This window comes from Myxine glutinosa, chromosome 9 (assembly GCF_964187855.1).
Source record: "Myxine glutinosa chromosome 9, kmMyxGlut1.1, whole genome shotgun sequence".
In the NCBI taxonomy this organism is placed as follows: Eukaryota; Metazoa; Chordata; class Myxini; order Myxiniformes; family Myxinidae; genus Myxine; species Myxine glutinosa.
In genome coordinates, this window is record NC_136269.1 from 84,461,901 (window position 1) to 84,481,175 (window position 19,275).

At 43.2% G+C, this 19,275-nt stretch overlaps 1 protein-coding gene across 1 annotated transcript in view; it reads left to right on the forward strand.

Moving 5' to 3' along the window:
* The window catches only part of MAK16 (MAK16 homolog), a 42,665-nt gene extending 24,293 nt beyond the window's left edge, over positions 1-18,372 (forward strand). Inside the window, exons 2-10 of the mRNA XM_078784486.1 lie at positions 395-444; positions 1,900-2,009; positions 2,851-2,915; positions 12,728-12,879; positions 12,966-13,020; positions 13,184-13,258; positions 13,662-13,760; positions 17,784-17,840; positions 18,040-18,372. Coding sequence (XP_078640612.1) covers positions 2,904-2,915; positions 12,728-12,879; positions 12,966-13,020; positions 13,184-13,258; positions 13,662-13,760; positions 17,784-17,840; positions 18,040-18,249 — 660 coding nt within the window. The 5' untranslated portion in view covers positions 395-444; positions 1,900-2,009; positions 2,851-2,903 and the 3' untranslated portion in view covers positions 18,250-18,372. The remainder of the gene's footprint in view (positions 1-394; positions 445-1,899; positions 2,010-2,850; positions 2,916-12,727; positions 12,880-12,965; positions 13,021-13,183; positions 13,259-13,661; positions 13,761-17,783; positions 17,841-18,039) is intronic.
* The last annotated feature ends 903 nt before the right edge of the window (positions 18,373-19,275 follow it).

The window sequence follows — 19,275 nt, forward strand, 5'->3', positions numbered from 1 at the left end:
AAAAAGTGTATCACGTGACCGGAAGTTCCTCGCATGAAGGCAACGTGTTTCTTCATGTGGTTTTTACATCCGTTTTGATCTCGGTGCGGTTATCTACTACTACTAGGCCGGCTATCCTCACAATATATTGTGTTCTTCCACTGCGCAATCTTGAGGCTTCCGAAGTCGCTCAGCACAACCGGGCGCCATAATGCAGCACGACGATGTAAGTTACTCGGCTCGGTAAATGGAGCCTTGGATGTTGGGATTGGTTTTAACGTCGATCGATGAATGTTCGTGCTCCAAAGACAGACGGTGGAGGTGTGCAAGGTGAAAATAATGCCGTGAACGATACTCGTACTTTCTTATGAATCGTTCTATTTACAATTTATGACGTCACGTCTTTTCTCAACAGGTTATCTGGGATGTTATCGGAAATAAGAGCTTTTGCTCCTACAAAGTAAAGTGAGTACGCAGGTGATGGGGTATCACTTGGGTCTTGGGGGGAGCGGGCGGGGGCCAAGGGGGCGGGGGTGGACAAGAGGAGGGCAGGTAAGAGGGGGAGGGGGTAAGGGAAGGATGGGGGTTAGGGAGGGGAGTGGAGGCATGGAAATAATAGTATCGGAAGAGATCAGCAAGCAGGTGGTCAGAGTGGAAAGTTGGGAGGGACGGACAGTGATGACTGATGGCATATTTGGTGATACAGAGGCAAATGATGTGTGTTATGTCGGTACACGGGCACCACCTGGAAGGACTAGGGTGGAGAAATAGGAGTTCAGGGGTGCTCTGGAGAGGATGATGGGAATGGTTGAGTTGGAGGTGATGGGTGCTGTGCATTGCGGGTGACACTAGGGTGGAGAAGCAGAAGTTCAGGGGTGCCCTGGAGAGGATGATGGGAATGGTTGAGTTGGAGGTGATGGGTGCTGTGCATTGCGGGTGACACTAGGGTGGAGGAGCAGAAGTTCAGGGGTGCCCTGGAGAGGATGATGGGAATGGTTGAGTTGGAGGTGATGGATACTGTGCATTGCGGGTGACTTTAACGTGCATGTCGGTGTAGCGGAGCCGGGTGAAGAAAAATCTGTTGGTAAATTTGGTTAGATGACGAGGGCCAGGTATGAGGAACTTCGCAAAGAAGCCGAGGGTTTGGAGGAGTAGAAGAACTACAGAGGGGGAATCGCAGAAATTTTGTGTGAAAGGACATTTATTTGGGTCAGAAATCAGGTATGGTGGACGGAGGAAATGGCGAAGGCAGTTGGTGAGAAGAAAGAAGTTTGGAAGAGGATAGAGAAGATCAAGTATAGAGGGGGGCTACCGGATGTAAGGTTGCTTTACCTGCATGGCAAAAGAATAAAGTAGCAAGGAGAGCTGTGGAAAAGGAGGTGTACAAGTTAGTTGCAAGAGGATGCTCGGAAGATGATCTATAAATTGGCTCATGACAGGGATGAGGATAGTAAAGACGTGAAGGGGGTTGGGGAGAGTGATTAAGGGTGGTGGTGAGACGTTAGTGACTGAGAGGGGGCAGTTTTGCAGGTCTGGAAGGGATATTTCAAGGAACTGTTGAACCGGGAAGGAAGCAACGGCGATCTGGAACTTCCGTGTTATGTGGAGTTGGTGGAGATCATGGAAGAGGAGGTGCAGACAGCATTAAGGATGATGAAGAAGGAAAAAGTGCCAGGCGTTGATGAAGTGCGTACAGAGATGCTTGTTGCTGCGGGAGAAGTTGGAGTCAGTTGGATGAAGAAGTTGATGAATGTATACGTATATGAGAGGGTTCGATTCTAGGAGATTGGAGGACAGGGATAAATTGCATATTTTAGGATGACGAAGAATCTGTATCTGTAGTGTGCTGAGAATTGGCCTGTAAACGCCATTCTTCCACCTCCACTCATCCTCAATCCCACTTCCTTCTCGTAACCACAGAACCAAGAGTCAAAATTTCTGCAGAAACGAGTTCAACATAACTGGCTTGTGTACACGCGCAGCTTGTCCTCTCGCCAACAGCCAGTATGCTACAGTCCGGGAGGAGAAGGGTAAGTGGTTTACCTAAAGTGTGATATCGTGTAACCTCTAGGCCATCCTGACAGCCCTCGATCCCCCTTAACTCCATATGCAGCCCAATCCTCTTACTTGCAGTTTACTGTTTCTTTCCCTCTTCTTTCTCCTCTTGTCTTGTTGGTTCATTCCCTTGCTTGTTGTGTCCAACAGTGGCCCTATTATCAGTTTGTTGGCATTTACCCTCTCTCACCTCGCTCGTCTATGAGCCTCGATCAAACATTAAGGTCTAGTCTAGACCCTAATGATGGTGTATTATTCATGACTCGCTGACAATTGCATTTTGCCACTTGAAAAAATAATGGCTTAACATCTGATCCCTGGGGAAAAAAACACCTTTAGAGGCCATTTTTCCCCGCAAAGCGGGGGTTGGCCTTTTTCGGGCACCGTGGTTGTTGTTGGGATCCGTGAACCCTGGGAAGATGAAACAAATTGATAATACTGGTACACCCGTCCGCATGGGAGCAGCAGGAAGGGTCAGGTTATGAACCTTCCTGGGGTATATAGATTACAGTAGATCTCTGCACGAAACGCCACAACAACATATTTATACACGTTAATATGGCGTTTGTCTGAGGAAAAAGCCCTTGGGGAGAGGGGGTATTATTAGTATTGATATTGTTTTGTAATAACATTAATATTCTATTATCATTAGCATTAGGGTGGGGAAAGCCACCTTGGGGTGGAGTTGAATCGTTACGACCTACATCCTGTGACCATTTGAATTGATTGATTGTGCATAAACATTGTGATATTGATTATGAATTCTAATCACATTTTGTTTCTGGGCTTTTTATTGTATGTATGTTCCCCTTTCAGGTTTGTGTTACCTGTACATAAAGGTGATCGAGCGTGCTGCATTCCCAGCAAGAATGTGGGAAAAGGTGTGTGTTGGGTGCAGTTGCGTTGGTGAGCATGAAAATCTGTAATTGCAAAAGTTTATTTATTTATTTATTAATCATGTGTCACTCACTAGGGTACAGTGATACTATAGTACGTATAGCAACATTGATTCTGTTCCCAAGCATTATCAAATGCATAGCCTTTGTTTTGTAGAGCTGGTGGAGAAGAAAACCATATTGCTTTAACAATACGGTACTTTAAAAATGACGATTTCCACTCCAGAATGCTCGGCGTGCATGCATTCAGGGCATCATGCTAGCACCCCAGGAGACGTCGGTGTTCAGGGCATCATCCATATAATAATACGCTTGTTCGTCTGTCCATCTATAACATTCCGGTCCACCCAGTGGTTGGACAGCTTGCACCTGTCATATTCACAATCTCCATACCATCCCTAAAAGTTTAACCTCCAGTGTAAAATTACCAAAGGGCCAGTTAAAAGGATTTTGAGCCAATATGCATCATTGACCTTGTGAAGATAGGCCTCAGCGATCGAGGCAGCGGTCTGTTGTCTATATACCACCCAAATAACGATGTAGCATTCTCTTAAGCAGGGCTTTACCGCAGAGGTTATGCAGGCTACTATTACCGACTTTTCTCTCTTAAACAACTAGACCAGGGACCGTAAAACCCATGATAAAAGGTCGTTGTCATTGATGACTTGGTGTTTGATGGGGGTTGGGGGGGTGGGGGTTGGCAAAGTATATTGTGTTGGAGACTAGTGTATTGTTACTTAAAATGGTTCACAAAGCTTCTGAAATGAGCTGAAAATTCTTGGAAAATTACCTGAGATAAAAGACTGCGCCACTGCACAACTAAATACTTGGTGAACATTCTCAGCTCGCCAAACGGGAAGCTGCATGTACTGCAAACTCCCGACCATGTGGGCCGATGCAAGGCCTAAGTGGAAACCACCGACAGATTGCTACCAGTTAATGGACTGTTTATTTAGATTAGTTGCTTCTGAACACAGATGAGAAGGATATATCTGGGACTTTTGAACATGCAGGGTAAGTTTAAAAGGATGACATTTACTATTAATCATGTTGGGGGGAGGTTGGAGCTGCAGGAACTGTAAGGGCTATTATAAATGTACTTGCAGAAGTACCCGGCATTGCCTGGCGGGGGAGGGGAGGGGAGGGGGAAGAGGAGGGGAGGGGGAAGAGGAGGGGAGGGGGAGGGGGAGGGGAGGAGAGGGGGGGAGGGGAGAAGAGGGGGGGGAGGGGAGGGGAGAATAGGGGGGGGAAGTACCCGGCATTCCGTGTATAAACGTGAGGGAGAAGAGGGGGGAGGGGGAGGGGAGAAAGGGAGGGGGTTGGGTGGAGGGGGAAGGGGGAAGGGGGGGGAGGGGGAAGGGGGAGGGAAGGGGAGGGCCAGTCAACAATGATGTTGCAGTTCTCATGGTTGGAGAGCAGCACAACAATCGCGACATCGTCCTGAATCTTCGCAACAGCACGAAGCGGATTTTGGAGACTCACCGATCCTGTGACGCCCTCCAGTACCGGCGTTGCCGGGTGGGGGAAGGGAGACCCGTACATTCCCAACCCGTACATTCGCCCTCTCGACTCAAGCTCACTCGGACAAAAGCCTCGCACAAATTACACCGTGAAGGCCCAATGGCCATGTCTATGCCACAAATCAAGTACGTGAGCGAGTCGGCGCACTGAATTGAAAATATATAGAACGCTCCTACTCCGTGAAAAGTGAAGCCAACTGGCGGCGGGGATGGAACATCACGTGATCGCTCTGAGCGAATCAGCACGCTGCTCTGCCATTGCCACCGGTCAGAATCCGTGTATAATATTCCTCGCTGAAAAAAAATCTATGTGAAACATGCTACTATCTATGCTAAATCATGCTAAATCATGCTAAATGATAATCATGCTAAAATCTATGCTACTTGCTGTGAGTTTATGGCGGCAAGGAACACCACGTGATCGCGTCACGAACTTCATTCGTGATCACGTCATCACGTGATCGTGATCGTCATCAATGAGCGCGAATGAGCGAATCAGCTCGCTGCTCTGCCACCGATTCAGATTCCGTGTATAATATTCCTCGCTGAAAAAAAAAATGGATCTAAAGATGAAAGGAAAAAAAACCTATGTGGTGTGAATGGCAATGTTCCTCGCTGAAATGTGAAAAAACGCAATCGCTTTTCGCTCTGAAATACGTGCGAACGCATAACTGAATTAATGGCGGCAAGGAACATCACGTGATCACTCTGAGCGAATCAGCGTGCTGCTCTGCCACCAGTCAGATTCCGTGCATAATATTCCTCGCTGAAATGCACTGAGGTAAAAATATGGTAAAAAAATATTATGAAATAATTTTTTTTAGGTCGGCCATGGTCTTCCCAGGCTCAATGGCCATGTCTGTGCCAAATATCAAGCACGTGAGCCTCTCCGTTTAGGAGTCTATCGGTAACATTACACACACACACACACACACACACACACACACACACACACACACACACACACACACACACACACACACAAACTGTGTTTTATATATATATATATAGATTGTTTGTTTGGTTCCTGGTTCGCAAGATAAATTGCTAGATTTTTGCATCTATTTTTGTGTGTGTGTGTGTGTGTGTGTGTGTGTGTGTGTGTGTGTGTGTGTGTGTGTGTGTGTGTGTGTGTGTGTGTGTGTGTGTGTGTGTGTGTGTGTGTGTGTGTTTTGTCTGTCGTTGGTTGTTATCCCTATTTGTGGGTTTCAGGAGGTGGAACTGAGTCCTCCCAGGAACTCAAAATATTCACCTCCGTTTCGGTAAGGGGTCACAGTACATGGGCGAAGCTGTTCAACTTTTGTAGTTCTCAGAGTTTTGGTCCGGGAGCTCTTTTCATGATCGTCACGAATCGTCAGCATCTTCCATTCGCATCTGTCTTTGGAATTATTTTTCTCAGTGGGTTAGGGATACCAGATACCTTTGTTGTCTTCGTGTTTGCTTACAAATTAGATTCAGTCGTCTGTTGCACTTTTCACGTATTTACCCAATCCTACAGTTGTCATTCTGTGCATTTGGTTGAGCTCCATCAGGCCGCTACCTCCTCCTCGTCTCGGCAGGTGCATTCTAGGGATGCATTGTTTTTTGTAAAACATTTTGTGGATGGTCAGGAATTTTCTTGTTTTGATAATCAGTTTATTGATTTCTGTTTGTGGTTGTTCTGCCAATTTTTCGTCGTTTGGTGCAGACTTTTAAATCATCCATGTAAAGTGGAAGTTCTCTTATTTGATGTCAGGGTGTATCTTGTTCTTGCTCATTAATGAGGTTGCTCAGTGGGTCCAGGGACAGGCAAAACAGGAGGGGCGAAAGGCTGTCTCCGTGAAAGATACCATGACGTATCTTCACCCCTGGTATTTCAATCTTTACTTCCGAATGCTATAATATCAGTGGTATTCCAAAGCTCCATTGCTTTCTCTGAGTTTGATTATTTGGGGGTTGATATTGTAAAATTGCATGCATTGTATGATCCATGCATGTGGGACACTATCAAAAGCTTTTTTGTAGTCTATCCATGCTGTGGATAATTTGATTCTTCTCGTTTGACAGTTTTCGAGTGTTTAGTAGGAGGTTGTCTATTGTTCCATAGCATCCTCATCTGCATCCCTTCTCTTCTTCCTCTGGACCTCCTTCTTGTGCTAGGTGATGGTATATAATTTCTGTGATTATTCCCATCAGAAGTTTGTATGTTGTTGGCAGGCATGTTATTGGTCTCGACTTGTGACATACTTGGGTTTTTTCAGACTTCTGTGAACAGGAAGGTGTTATCTTCTGTGAACCACTCATCCAAGGTGTCCTCCCTTTGGATATGTTTGTTGAATGCTCAAGGGTGGTGATTCTGTAGAGCATCTAGTTGCTTTAACCAGAGCTTTGGAATTCCATCTGGGCATGGGCTTTAAAAGTTTGGCATTTTTCAAAGGTTTTTTTATATATATTTTTTCTTCATTAAATTACATTGGAAGCATTTTCTTTTGGTTGTTTTTTTTTCTTCCAAGTTTTGGATCCAATCTGCCTGTTTGTTGTGTTATTTTGGGTCCTCATGGGTTCCAGAAATTTTCAAGTTTTTCTTCCTCGGGGATAAACACGTTTTGTTTTTGTTTTGCTAGTGCGGTATAATGTTTTCGGTTAATTTTCAAGCATGCAGTTTTGTGTTCCTCCCTTTGTTGTCTTTGTCATAGTTTTTTAAAATCTTTCTTGTGATCATTTCTATTTTGAGTTTGCTTTCAACAGCCATTACCTCTAGGTATTTATTTCCAATTATGTAGTTATTTTTAGCCGCGTCGCAGACGCTGCTCATAGAGTGCACTCTGCTGTTGTTGTTGTTACCACATCTTCTTCTTCTTCTTCTTCTTCTTGCAGAGAAGACAAAACCTCAAAGCTCCACCCATTCTGGGAACCATAGCTCCACCCATTCTGGGAGAGCCTTCATATAAACAAATATCCACCATTTTATTAACTCGCATAGCTTTGAGGCCTGTTTTGTAGGCCCGTGGTGTCTTCCTCTCACACAGTTTTCTTTCAAATCAAATTCGATATATCATTTCATTTTTCACAGTCGCCAACATAGTTTTAGACTCGGTTGAAAAAAAACGGGAAGAAAATCCGATGAAAGTTGCCCTTTATTGAACGAAATGAATTCTCAAAGGCCTGTAACTTCAAGTCCATTGACATATATTTTTTTTAAATCGCGGCATGGTCAGTCATACACCGCCCGAAATAAGAGACGGGAAAATGCCGAGATATATATATTTTGTTTAAATCGCGGCATGGTCAGTCATACACCGCCCGAAATAAGAGACGGGAAAATGCCGAGATATATATATTTTGTTTAAATCGCGGCATGCTCAGTCATACACCACCCGAAATAACAGACGGGAAAATGCCGAGATATATTAAAAATTCGTCCATTTGATGACAATCGTCACGATGAAATATTTAATTTATACGTCGTCACAATAATGTGGAGAGAGGAGCATAGCTTCGTTCACGTGTCGCCACACACGGAAAATTGCCGAGATATATATTTTTTTCAATCGCGGCATGGTCAGTCATACACCGCCTGAAATAACAGATGGGAAAATGCCTAGATATATTAAAAATTCGTCGCCACACACGGGAAATTGCCGAGATATATTTTCACTTTGCACAAAAATAACATCAAGTAATCGAATCAATAGGAATGTCCTGTGCTTATAACATCGACGTTATAGGCACAGCTGCATCTAGGCATTGTGTAACATCGACGCGGCTTTTGTTTTAATTAAAACTTTTTGTACTTGTTTATTTTTTGGATTCTCATTAGCTTTGGCCTTAAATTTTCCCTCATAAATTGCTGTATTTGTCCTGTTTTTTTTCTCAGTTGCTGCCATTGTGTCTTTAGCCTCTATTTCTATGGTGGTGCCTGGTCTGTATGGGCTGGTGTGCTCCGTGTGTGTGTGTGTATATTGTTACGGGACCGTGGCGAGGATGTGTTGTTTGCCGAGCGGATGGCCGCCGCGCCCGAACAGTTACCCCGACTAACCCGATTCCTGCACGTTGGCCGAATCGCGCCACAGATATTCAATGGGGAAAAGACTAAAACGAGGGATGTAAAGAAGAAAAAAAGACAAAGGGTAAGAAATACAAATATGATTTATTTACTATTTACACAATTGAAAGAAACCAAGGAAGAAGGAAGGATACGAAAATAAAATACAGAAGAGGAAAGGTGACACAGTGAAAATTGCTAGCTTATCTATTACAGTCTTAATTAACCCAGGGACAGAACAAACAAAGACGGACTCACATACACGAATGGGGAAATTGCAGGTTGGTTTTTGCTGGAGGGAGAAGGTCGAACCACAAGCTGGAAGGCTTGGCAGGGCGCACAGCAAGCCGGTCCTTGTCAGGCTGGGAGCGAGCAGGGCGACGTCGGCACACGTATCCTTTTTCACGCGGCAGGGGCTGGTTGTCGCTGCACGTATTTCTCTCTCCTTGCGCGTCTCTTAAAACGGCCTCCGCGCGCGCTCTTTATAACGCCGCGGGCAAATCAAGCCGCCGGCCTCTAGAACATGCCCATCGGTGAGCTCGCCTCGGCCCTGATTGGTCGGCACGGCCCTCTGGCTCCACCCTTGATGACGATGGGTGGGCACGCCCAGGATTCGGCAGCTCCTCCCCCTTCTTCTCCGAGCCTACCTCGTGGCGAATGGAGTCGCGGAGGGAACAGTTGGCAATTGCGGCTTTGGGAATGGGAATGAAAGGGGATCTACTCTTATTTCACTTGGTGCAATGGAGTATTTAAATTAATGGAAGACACAGCCTTACACTAATACACATAATAAGGATATAACTACTGAACAGGGATATATGGTGTCCTTCGTGTATGTTTTATGGAATTAACTACGGGAACGCCCTTTGACCTTTATACAACAACAAATGCAGGAAGGAGGGTGACATTTTACAACAATTCATTACACAACAATAAAAACAAAACAACATTCTCATATCCACAACAATATATTTGTCATTTCTGACCTGTCATGTGAACACACATGCGCAAAAGGCCTCACTTAGCATTCATGTCATTTCGAAAGTCACGTATTGAGGAAGAATCTATTTATTTATTTATTTATTTTGTTTATTATCTTGCCAAAACGAAGTTTTTGCAAGATGTATTAGTCAGCTTGTATGTTTGTTTGTTTGTTATCTTGCCAAAACGAAGTTTTTGCAAGATGTATTAGTCAGCTTGTATGTTTGTTTGTTTGTGGTTAATCATTTTTTTTTCACGTTTAGATCACTCTGTAGACCACAGTTATTATTGGAAACTCCTGTAACTTCGCATATCAGAGTCCTATAGAGATACCCTTCAGCACACAAAATTTTGAAGGTCAAGGTCAAAGGTCAAGGTCACTTTGCGGTCAATCATGGAGGTCAACGAAACCCTTATTTTTTGAGTAACTTTGATCTTATGATCTCCAAACTTGGTGGGTATATAGGGTGTGGTATGGCGCTCAGCTGATTAGTTTTTGGTGTCGATCGGCCTTGACCTTCAAGGTCATTTTGAAGGTCATTCAATTTTGACCAAAAGGTAAAATTTTCAAGTTTCAGTTACCATATCGAGTAGTACCTCAAATTGAAGCCCTTGTTGAGTGCTTTCCAAACATATAACTAGTTTGACAATGTGACGTCATTTGACGGCGTTATGACGAAAAAACTGCACTTTTCATGTATATTGTATTGCTTTAGTTCGCATTGTTTAGGTCACTCTGTAGAGCACAGTTCCCTTTGGAAACTCTTGTAAGTTCGCATATCAGAGTCTTTTAGAGATACCCTTTAGCACACAAAATTATGAAGGTCAAGGTCAAAGGTCAAGGTCACTTTGCGGCCAATCATGGAGGTCGACGAAACACTAATTTTTTGAGTAACTTTGATCGGATCGTCTCCAAACTTCATGGGAATCTAGTATATGGTCCGGCGCTCAGCTGATTAGTTTTTGGTGGCGATCGGCCTTGACCTTCATGGTTAGCGCTGGAGGTCGAAAATTATTGACCCCAAGGTCAAATTTTGAAATCGTAGGTACCATATCGAGTAATACCTCATATGAATGCCCTTGATGAGTGCTTCCCAGATCTGTAAACAGTTTGACGCTATGACGTCATTTGATGACGTCATGACGAAAAAACGGAATTTTCATGAAAAAATTATTTCCTCAGTTCTCATCAAAATCTTTCAATATTTCATGTGCGTTGGTCATGAAGACATACTATTCACCATACGAAATTATTAAGGTCAAGGTCAAATGGCAAGATACGGTTCACCCTGTGGGTGACATATGTTCATTATCTTGCCAAAACGAAGTTTTTGCAAGATGTATTAGTCAGCTTGTATGTTTGTTTGTTTGTGGTTAATCATTTTTTTTCACGTTTAGATCACTCTGTAGACCACAGTTATTTTTATTGGAAACTCCTGTAACTTCGCATATCAGAGTCCTATAGAGATACCCTTCAGCACACAAAATTTTGAAGGTCAAGGTCAAAGGTCAAGGTCACTTTGTGGTCAATCATGGAGGTCAACGAAACCCTTATTTTTTGAGTAACTTTGATCGGATCGTCTCCAAACTTCATGGGAATCTAGTATATGGTCCGGCGCTCAGCTGATTAGTTTTTGGTGGCGATCGGCCTTGACCTTCATGGTTAGCGCTGGAGGTCGAAAATTATTGACCCCAAGGTCAAATTTTGAAATCGTAGGTACCATATCGAGTAATACCTCATATGAATGCCCTTGATGAGTGCTTCCCAGATCTGTAAACAGTTTGACGCTATGACGTCATTTGATGACGTCATGACGAAAAAACGGAATTTTCATTTTGTTTTTTTGTTTGTGGTTAATCATTTTTTTTCACGTTTAGATCACTCTGTAGACCACAGTTATTATTGGAAACTCCTGTAACTTCGCATATCAGAGTCCTATAGAGATACCCTTCAGCACACAAAATTTTGAAGGTCAAGGTCAAAGGTCAAGGTCACTTTGTGGTCAATCATGGAGGTCGACGAAACACTAATTTTTTGAGTAACTTTGATCGGATCGTCTCCAAACTTCATGGGAATCTAGTATATGGTCCGGCGCTCAGCTGATTAGTTTTTGGTGGCGATCGGCCTTGACCTTCATGGTTAGCGCTGGAGGTCGAAAATTATTGACCCCAAGGTCAAATTTTGAAATCGTAGGTACCATATCGAGTAATACCTCATATGAATGCCCTTGATGAGTGCTTCCCAGATCTGTAAACAGTTTGACGCTATGACGTCATTTGATGACGTCATGACGAAAAAACGGAATTTTCATGAAAAAATTATTTCCTCAGATATTCACGATTTCCTCAGACACGTATTTTTCAGATTTCCTCAGACACGTATTTTTAATTCCTCATTCCTCAGATTTCCTCAGACACGTATTTTTCAAGGTCACTCTCTAGAACGATTATCATCGGAATATCTCGTGGGCAGACATTCCTCAAAGAGTCGCTTCTAGTGGATAGCAGTTCTGTTCACCTCAGTGTGACCTGAAGCAAGTCACTCATGTTCACATTTTGGCAAGATACGGTTCACCCTGTGGGTGATTTTTATTTTTTTGTTTTTTTGTTTTTTTGTTTGTGGTTAATCATTTTTTTTTCACGTTTAGATCACTCTGTAGACCACAGTTATTATTGGAAACTCCTGTAACTTCGCATATCAGAGTCCTATAGAGATACCCTTCAGCACACAAAATTTTGAAGGTCAAGGTCAAAGGTCAAGGTCACTTTGTGGTCAATCATGGAGGTCGACGAAACACTAATTTTTTGAGTAACTTTGATCGGATCGTCTCCAAACTTCATGGGAATCTAGTATATGGTCCGGCGCTCAGCTGATTAGTTTTTGGTGGCGATCGGCCTTGACCTTCATGGTTAGCGCTGGAGGTCGAAAATTATTGACCCCAAGGTCAAATTTTGAAATCGTAGGTACCATATCGAGTAATACCTCATATGAATGCCCTTGATGAGTGCTTCCCAGATCTGTAAACAGTTTGATGCTATGACGTCATTTGATGACGTCATGACGAAAAAACGGAATTTTCACATTTTGGCAAGATACGGTTCACCCTGTGGGTGACATATGTTTTTATTTATTTATTTATTTATTTCTTGGAAATGCATCTAAAATTTGTTTTCACTCAATAAAGGTCGAATCATCGGCCTTGTGATCTGATGTACAATTGTAGGTGATATAACTGCAGGTGATGTTTGTTCATATTTGTGGCTTGTCCCAGGTGAAACTGAGTAAGTGTTACCAGCGAGCGCTTGAGCAGATTGATGAGCATCTGCTTTACTGGACACGCTTTCTCCGCCACAAGTGTAAGCAACGGTTCACCAAGATCACACAGTATCTCATCCGCACCCGCCGCCTGGCACTTTCTCGCAGGTAATTGTCTGTCAAATGGGTAAACACTGGATAAGTAATGAAATTGTAACATTCCAGATGATAATCTCTGGTGTACTGCTTGGCAGGAGGAAATTGGTACCACTTAGTCAGAAGGTGGAGCGGAGAGAAGCACGGCGGGAGGTGAATATGAACCTTTATCAAGCCCTCACCCTCATTCAATTTCTGTCCCAGTTTCACTACACTATAATTTTGCATGTTCAATGCTTTAATATAATTTACCATTGTGCTGCATTTACTTGATCTCCCTGCAATCCACACATCCTTTATCATTTCACACCCACAGGAGAAAGCTCTAGTTGCTGCGCGGCTGGAAACATCAATAGAGAAGGAGCTGCTGGAGCGGCTCAAACAAGGGACGGTAGGCAGCTTTGCACCATGATTGTATGAATGTATTGTTTATTTTCTTTAACTAGAGAAGTACGTGTCCTCACAGACAGGATAATTCCCCCAGAATTATGTATGGGTTAACTCTCCTAGAATTGGCGTATTTTATTACGAATTATAACACATAACCCCTCCTCCCCACTGGGAGAATGTCACACATATTTATGTAGAGATAATTTGGGTCCTCCATTTAGTGTAAACCACGTGTACTTTTTTTAACTGCTGAAAACCTCCCCATCCACATCCAAAGTACAACCACCAGTTTTCAACTCATTCAGTCCATCAGTTTGGGAGTGCATAGAAATCAAACAGACACATCATTGCCCTCTTTTCATAACTTGTCTCTTAATTCCTTCTTTCTTTCCTCACTATTCCAGTATGGAGACATTTATAACTTCCCGGCGCGGGCATTTGACCGAGCCTTGGAGCAGACGGAGGCTGATACAGAAAGCGAGTCTGAGGCAGAGGAAGAAGAGGTACGAACAGATGGGGGATACTTGTACTAGTTGTTCATGGTGTAGCCGTAAATTTTATTAATCTATCTTCGATCTTCTATCTATATATATAAAAGAAAGTTTTTGTTTGTTTGTCTGCACGTGCTAATCTCCTGAATGGTGAAAGATGGGAGGAAACCTCTACAACAAAAAATGTCGGGACGGGCCCTGGGAAGGTTATAGGCTAGGTGGTGAGGCCGGTCGAGGCTGCCTCGGCCGGGCTGGGCTCATTTCGCAATTAAAAGCTGAGCTGAATTATAGTAGTCAATCTTCTATGGCTGCGAGTAAAAGCTGAATTATAGTAGTAAATTCATTCAAAAAGAACTAAAAATGTCGGGACAGGCCCCGGGAATGTTATAGGCTAGGTGATGAGGCCGGTCGAGGCCGCCTCGGCCGGGCTGGGCCCATTTCGCAATTAAAAACTGAGCTGAATTATAGTAGTCAATCTTCTACGGCTGCGAGTAAAAGCTGAATTATAGTAGTAAATTCATTCTAAAAGAACCCGGGCAACGCCGGGTGCTTTCGGCTAGTCTACGATATAAGAGAGCTGTTGGCCTGTCTGTGTGTCGTCATTTTTCTCGGAGATGGCTGAACGGATCTTCGTCAAACTTTCAGAGGTTCATCAGTGAGTGCCTGGGAGTGTTTTAGGCAAAAAAAGAAGTATTTTTTGAAGAAAAAAAAAAAGTTCATTTTTTTATTTTTTTAGAACACTCTTTTGTGCCTCAGCCTTTTTGATTAGTGACAGTTATATACAAGTACACATTCGCATAACTAAATACAAAACGATCACCAGACATTTGAACACAAATAATAAAACAATTCCGGAAGCGGTCGAAGCTGGTGGTAAGGCTTCTTTTTCTTCCTGAATGTCATCATACTTAACTCAGAAATGTGATGAAGGGTAAGGTACATTCACCAGCATATAGTCAACGAAAAGGGTAAAATGATGATTTGACATTTGTGATGGATTCTGATTTGGATGTAATTGCTTTTCCATTATATTTGCTCTCATTTCAAATATGTTGATGTTCCTTTTTCGCTCCAGCAACGCCGGGTACTCCAGCTATAAACGCTTATGTACTTTACTCGGGATACAAATACAACTTTGTCTGGGGGGTAACATACAGTCATGTGAAAAAGTAAGCACACCCCATGTAAAGTTTTGACGTTTTCAACATATTTCAACATACAGCTATTTGATCTTCATTTCAACAATATTGATAGATCAAGGTGATATAATATAACAAATATCATGAAACATTTTCATTTTGTAGTCCATTGTATAATTTAAATAAACATAAATGCAAATTTCGCATGTGGAAAAAGTAAGTACACCCCTACATTTATCACTACTTCAAACACCTAAAATTAGAATCCGGTGCACCAGCTCAGGTGCAAATGATTAGCACATCATCAGAGAGGATCTTGGAGGAACCTGTCTTATTTAAACCTCAGACATTTAGTTTGGTTTGCCCTTTGTTGTTGAAGTGTGCGGCGTCACCATGCCTAGATCAAAAGAGCTCTCTGAGGCCTTCAGAAAGAAGGTTACAGATGCCTACGAGTCTGGCAAGGGATTTTAAAAGAACTCCAAACAATTTGAAATCAATCATTCGACTGTCCAGAAGGTCATCTACAAGTGGAGAAGATTCCAAACAACTGCCAACTTGTTCAGGCCAGGCCGCCCCAGCAAGTTCAGCCCGAGAGCAGACCGCAAGATGCTGAAAGAAGTCTCTAAGAACCCCAGAATGTCATCACTGGACCTACACGTAGCTCTTGCCACAGTTGATGTCAAAGTGCACGAGTCTACCATGAGAAAGAGGCTGCACAAATTTGATCTACATGGGAGGTGTGCCAGGAGGAAACCTTTGCTGTCGAGAAAGAACATCAAGGCAAGACTAAAGTTTGCCAATGAACACCGAGGCAAAGACCAGCACTTCTGGAACAATGTGCTCTGGACAGATGAGTCAAAGGTGGAGCTATTTGGCCACAGTACCAGAAGACATGTTTGGCGAAAACCAAAGACAGCATTTGACCACAAGAACCTGATACCAACTGTAAAGCATGGTGGTGGAAATATTATGGTTTGGGGCAGCTTTGCTGCATCAGGGCCTGGGCAGCTCACCATCATCGAATCCACTATGAATTCTTTATTGTACCAGAGGGTGCTTGAGGATAATGTGAGGCCATCTGTCGGAAAGTTGAAGCTCAACCAAAGGTTGACCTTGCAACATGACAATGACCCTAAACATACCAGTAAATCCACCAAGGAATGGCTGAAAAGAAAGAAATGGAGGGTTCTGGAATGGCCATGTCAAAGCCCGGATCTAAACCCCATCGAGATGTTGTGGTGGGATTTGAAACGAGCTGTGCATGCAAGAAACCCCTCGAACATCGCACAGCTGAAAGAATTCTGCATGGAGGAGTGGGCAAAAATTTCTCCCAGTCGATGTCAGAGACTGGTAGACAGTTATAAGAAACGCCTACTTGAGGTCGTTTCTGCCAAAGGGGGCAATACCACCGATTAGAGCCAAGGGTGTACTTCCTTTTTCCACATGCGAAATTTGCATTTATGTTTATTTAAGTTATATAATGGACTACAAAATGTAAATGTTTCATGATATTTGTTATATTATATCACCTTTATCTATCAATATTGTTGAAATGAAGATCAAATAGCTGTTTGTTGAAATATGTTGAAAAAGTCAAAACTTTACATGGGGTGTACTTACTTTTTCACGTGACTGTAGGCTATGTGGCCGCGGCCTCATTCGGGGGTGTGGAAGTCTGGGAGAGGGGCGTAAATTCTCTATGTAAATGTGTACCGTGTTGCGCCACTTGGTGATGGTGGCAGAGGGCATTACAATTTCCTTTTTTACCTGGGCAACACTGAGGTTATGAAGCACTCTTTCCACAGGAAATTTTTTCCTCCTTTCATTCCCCCCCCTAAACCCCCCGAAGGAACTGTCTGCAGAGATCAGAGACAGGATTGTGTCGAGACACAGATCTGGGGAAGCCTACAAAAAAAATTCTGCTGCATTGTAGGTTCCCAAGAGCACAGTGGCCTCCATAATTCTTAAATGGAAGAAGTTTGGAACAACCAGGACTCTTCCTAGAGCTGGCCTCCCAGCCAAACTGAGCAATCGGGGGAGAAGGGCCTTGGTAATAGAGGTGATCAATAACCCGATGGTCACTGGCTGAGCTCCAGAGATGCTGTGTGGAGATGGGAGAAACTTCCAGAAGGACAACCATCACTGCAACACTCCACCGATCTGGGCTTTATGGTAGAGTGGCCAGATGGAAGCCTCTCCTCGGTGAAAGAAACATGAAAGCCCGCTTGGAGTTTGCAAAAAAGCACCTGAAGGACTCTCGGACTGTGAGAAACAAGATTATGTTGGCTTTCAAAGCCAATGAAAATGTCTGGCAGGGGTCATTCATGATACATAGGGTAATGCTGAACATTTTGCAATAGGTTTCATTGGGTTAGCTCACGAGCTGATCCATGTCAATTTTGGGGTACCAGTTATTTTAGTCTGGCGGGCACACCCCACCACTGAAAATGTCTGACAGTGGTCATTCCTGATACATGGGGTTACGCTGAACATTTTGCAATAGGTTTCAAGTGGTTAGGTGATGAGCTGACCTCTCTCAATTTTGGGGTGCCTTTCTCATGGCCCTCCTGACCATACCCACCAGGGTGTGCCCGGCAGACGTCCATTTCCTTACATAGGGATACACCTGGCGCATTGTGGTGCACTTAAAAACTGGTTACCTTTTCAGCTAGGCTTACCCTCCTGGGCTCCTGCTCTATTCCCAAACACATTTGGATGTAAAATGTAGGTCGGTCCCATGCCAAACATTCAATAAAGGAGTACTGGTGGTTGTTTTCTCATTGGTATTTTAATTGATTTTGCAGATCCACATGAGATCTGTGTATGCCACATGTCTTAAATTCACACTTGGTGCAGTTTTGCATCGTCGTTCACTCTCTGATTTTGTATTTGGCAGGAAGTTGAGTATGTTGCTGAAGAAGACCTGGAGGAGAGTGACATCAGTGATATTGAGGTAGCCTAATAACTCCAACAAGTTGTAAAATTTGGATAAGCAATGACTTGGGGAAGGGGTTTCAAAAGTTAATCAAATTATTTTTCTTTTATTAATGTGTTTATTTTTCAGACTTTATACAGCATCAATATTTGTATTGATTTCCCATGGTGTTTGTATGGTACTGTAGATTTCAACCACAAATATTAACTATCTGCAGGTAACAGAGAACGGAGAGCCAGAATCTGAAAAGAATGTCAGTATGGAGATGGAAGAGGATGAAAAAGAGGTTTTGCTGGACAAGGGGAAAGCACCTGTGAAGGGAGCCTGGAGGGTTAAAGGAGCCCAAGGCAGGTTGCGGTCTCGTCATGATCGCGTTGTAATTGAATACGAGACAGAAAGAGAACCGAATCGACCAGAAAGAACCTGACTTCAGCATGTTGACTTTTGATTGCTATAATCCATGGATTCTGGGTTGTCGAAGTGTGGGATAGATGGGACAGGATTTGGGGGATGGTTGTGATGCAAAGGGTTCAGGGGAATTATGTAATAAGAGGGTTGGGTGGGGATGGGATGTTAAGGAATTGGGTGGGGAGGGTGGATTGATGGGAGAGTATAGAGTAGATTCTTGCTCTTCCATGAGCCTTGATCCTGTAAAGAAAAGAGGATATGGTGAATAGTTGGGATGGGAAAGGATAAGATGTGTGGGATGGGAAGGGATGTGTAGGATGAGAAGGCCTGAGTGGCTGGGTGGGATGGGAAGGGATAGGATAGCTGGGTGGGATGATCTCACCTTTGTGTCATCCTATCCACAAAATAAAGCAAAATAAAAGAAATGAACTTTTTGTTTGTATTATTAATAATCCTTTATTAATTGCAATTGTTTTATTCATTTGTAATCAAATGGTTTCTTTTTTCTCTGTTGTTTTTACTACTAACTTGGAAATTCACTCCTCTGCTTTATTGTGAATGAGTTGCTTCCAAAGTTGACTTGCTTTTCCCAATGACCATTTTGTGCCAATATGTTTAATCTAAATAACGAGTGTATGCATTTTGTAGATTTTCCAATTATTGTTGTCAAACAACATCAGATGGAATCTTAAATAAAAACAAGAGAAAAATGACCACAGTGTGGACACCAGCTGAGACGTGTAGAATAATGAGGATATCCGTTGCAATATGCGCTACCAACACAGATTGATATGAAAACATTCATGTTGTCTTTGTTGCTAAATTTCTTCTGGTTTCTTCAAACAAATCGCGATTTTAGTCCGCGATGTTCTTACCTCATACCAACGCACGTCCGAGTGTATGCGCATGCGCTATTCAAAAAGGCACCCCAACAACAAGAACAACAACGCGGTCCTCTCATGGAGCTGCTCGTCGCAGCTAAAAACTTTAAAAACCTTGACAAAATAACAAAAAGGTTGGGCAGTTGACTATGTGGTCATTGGTT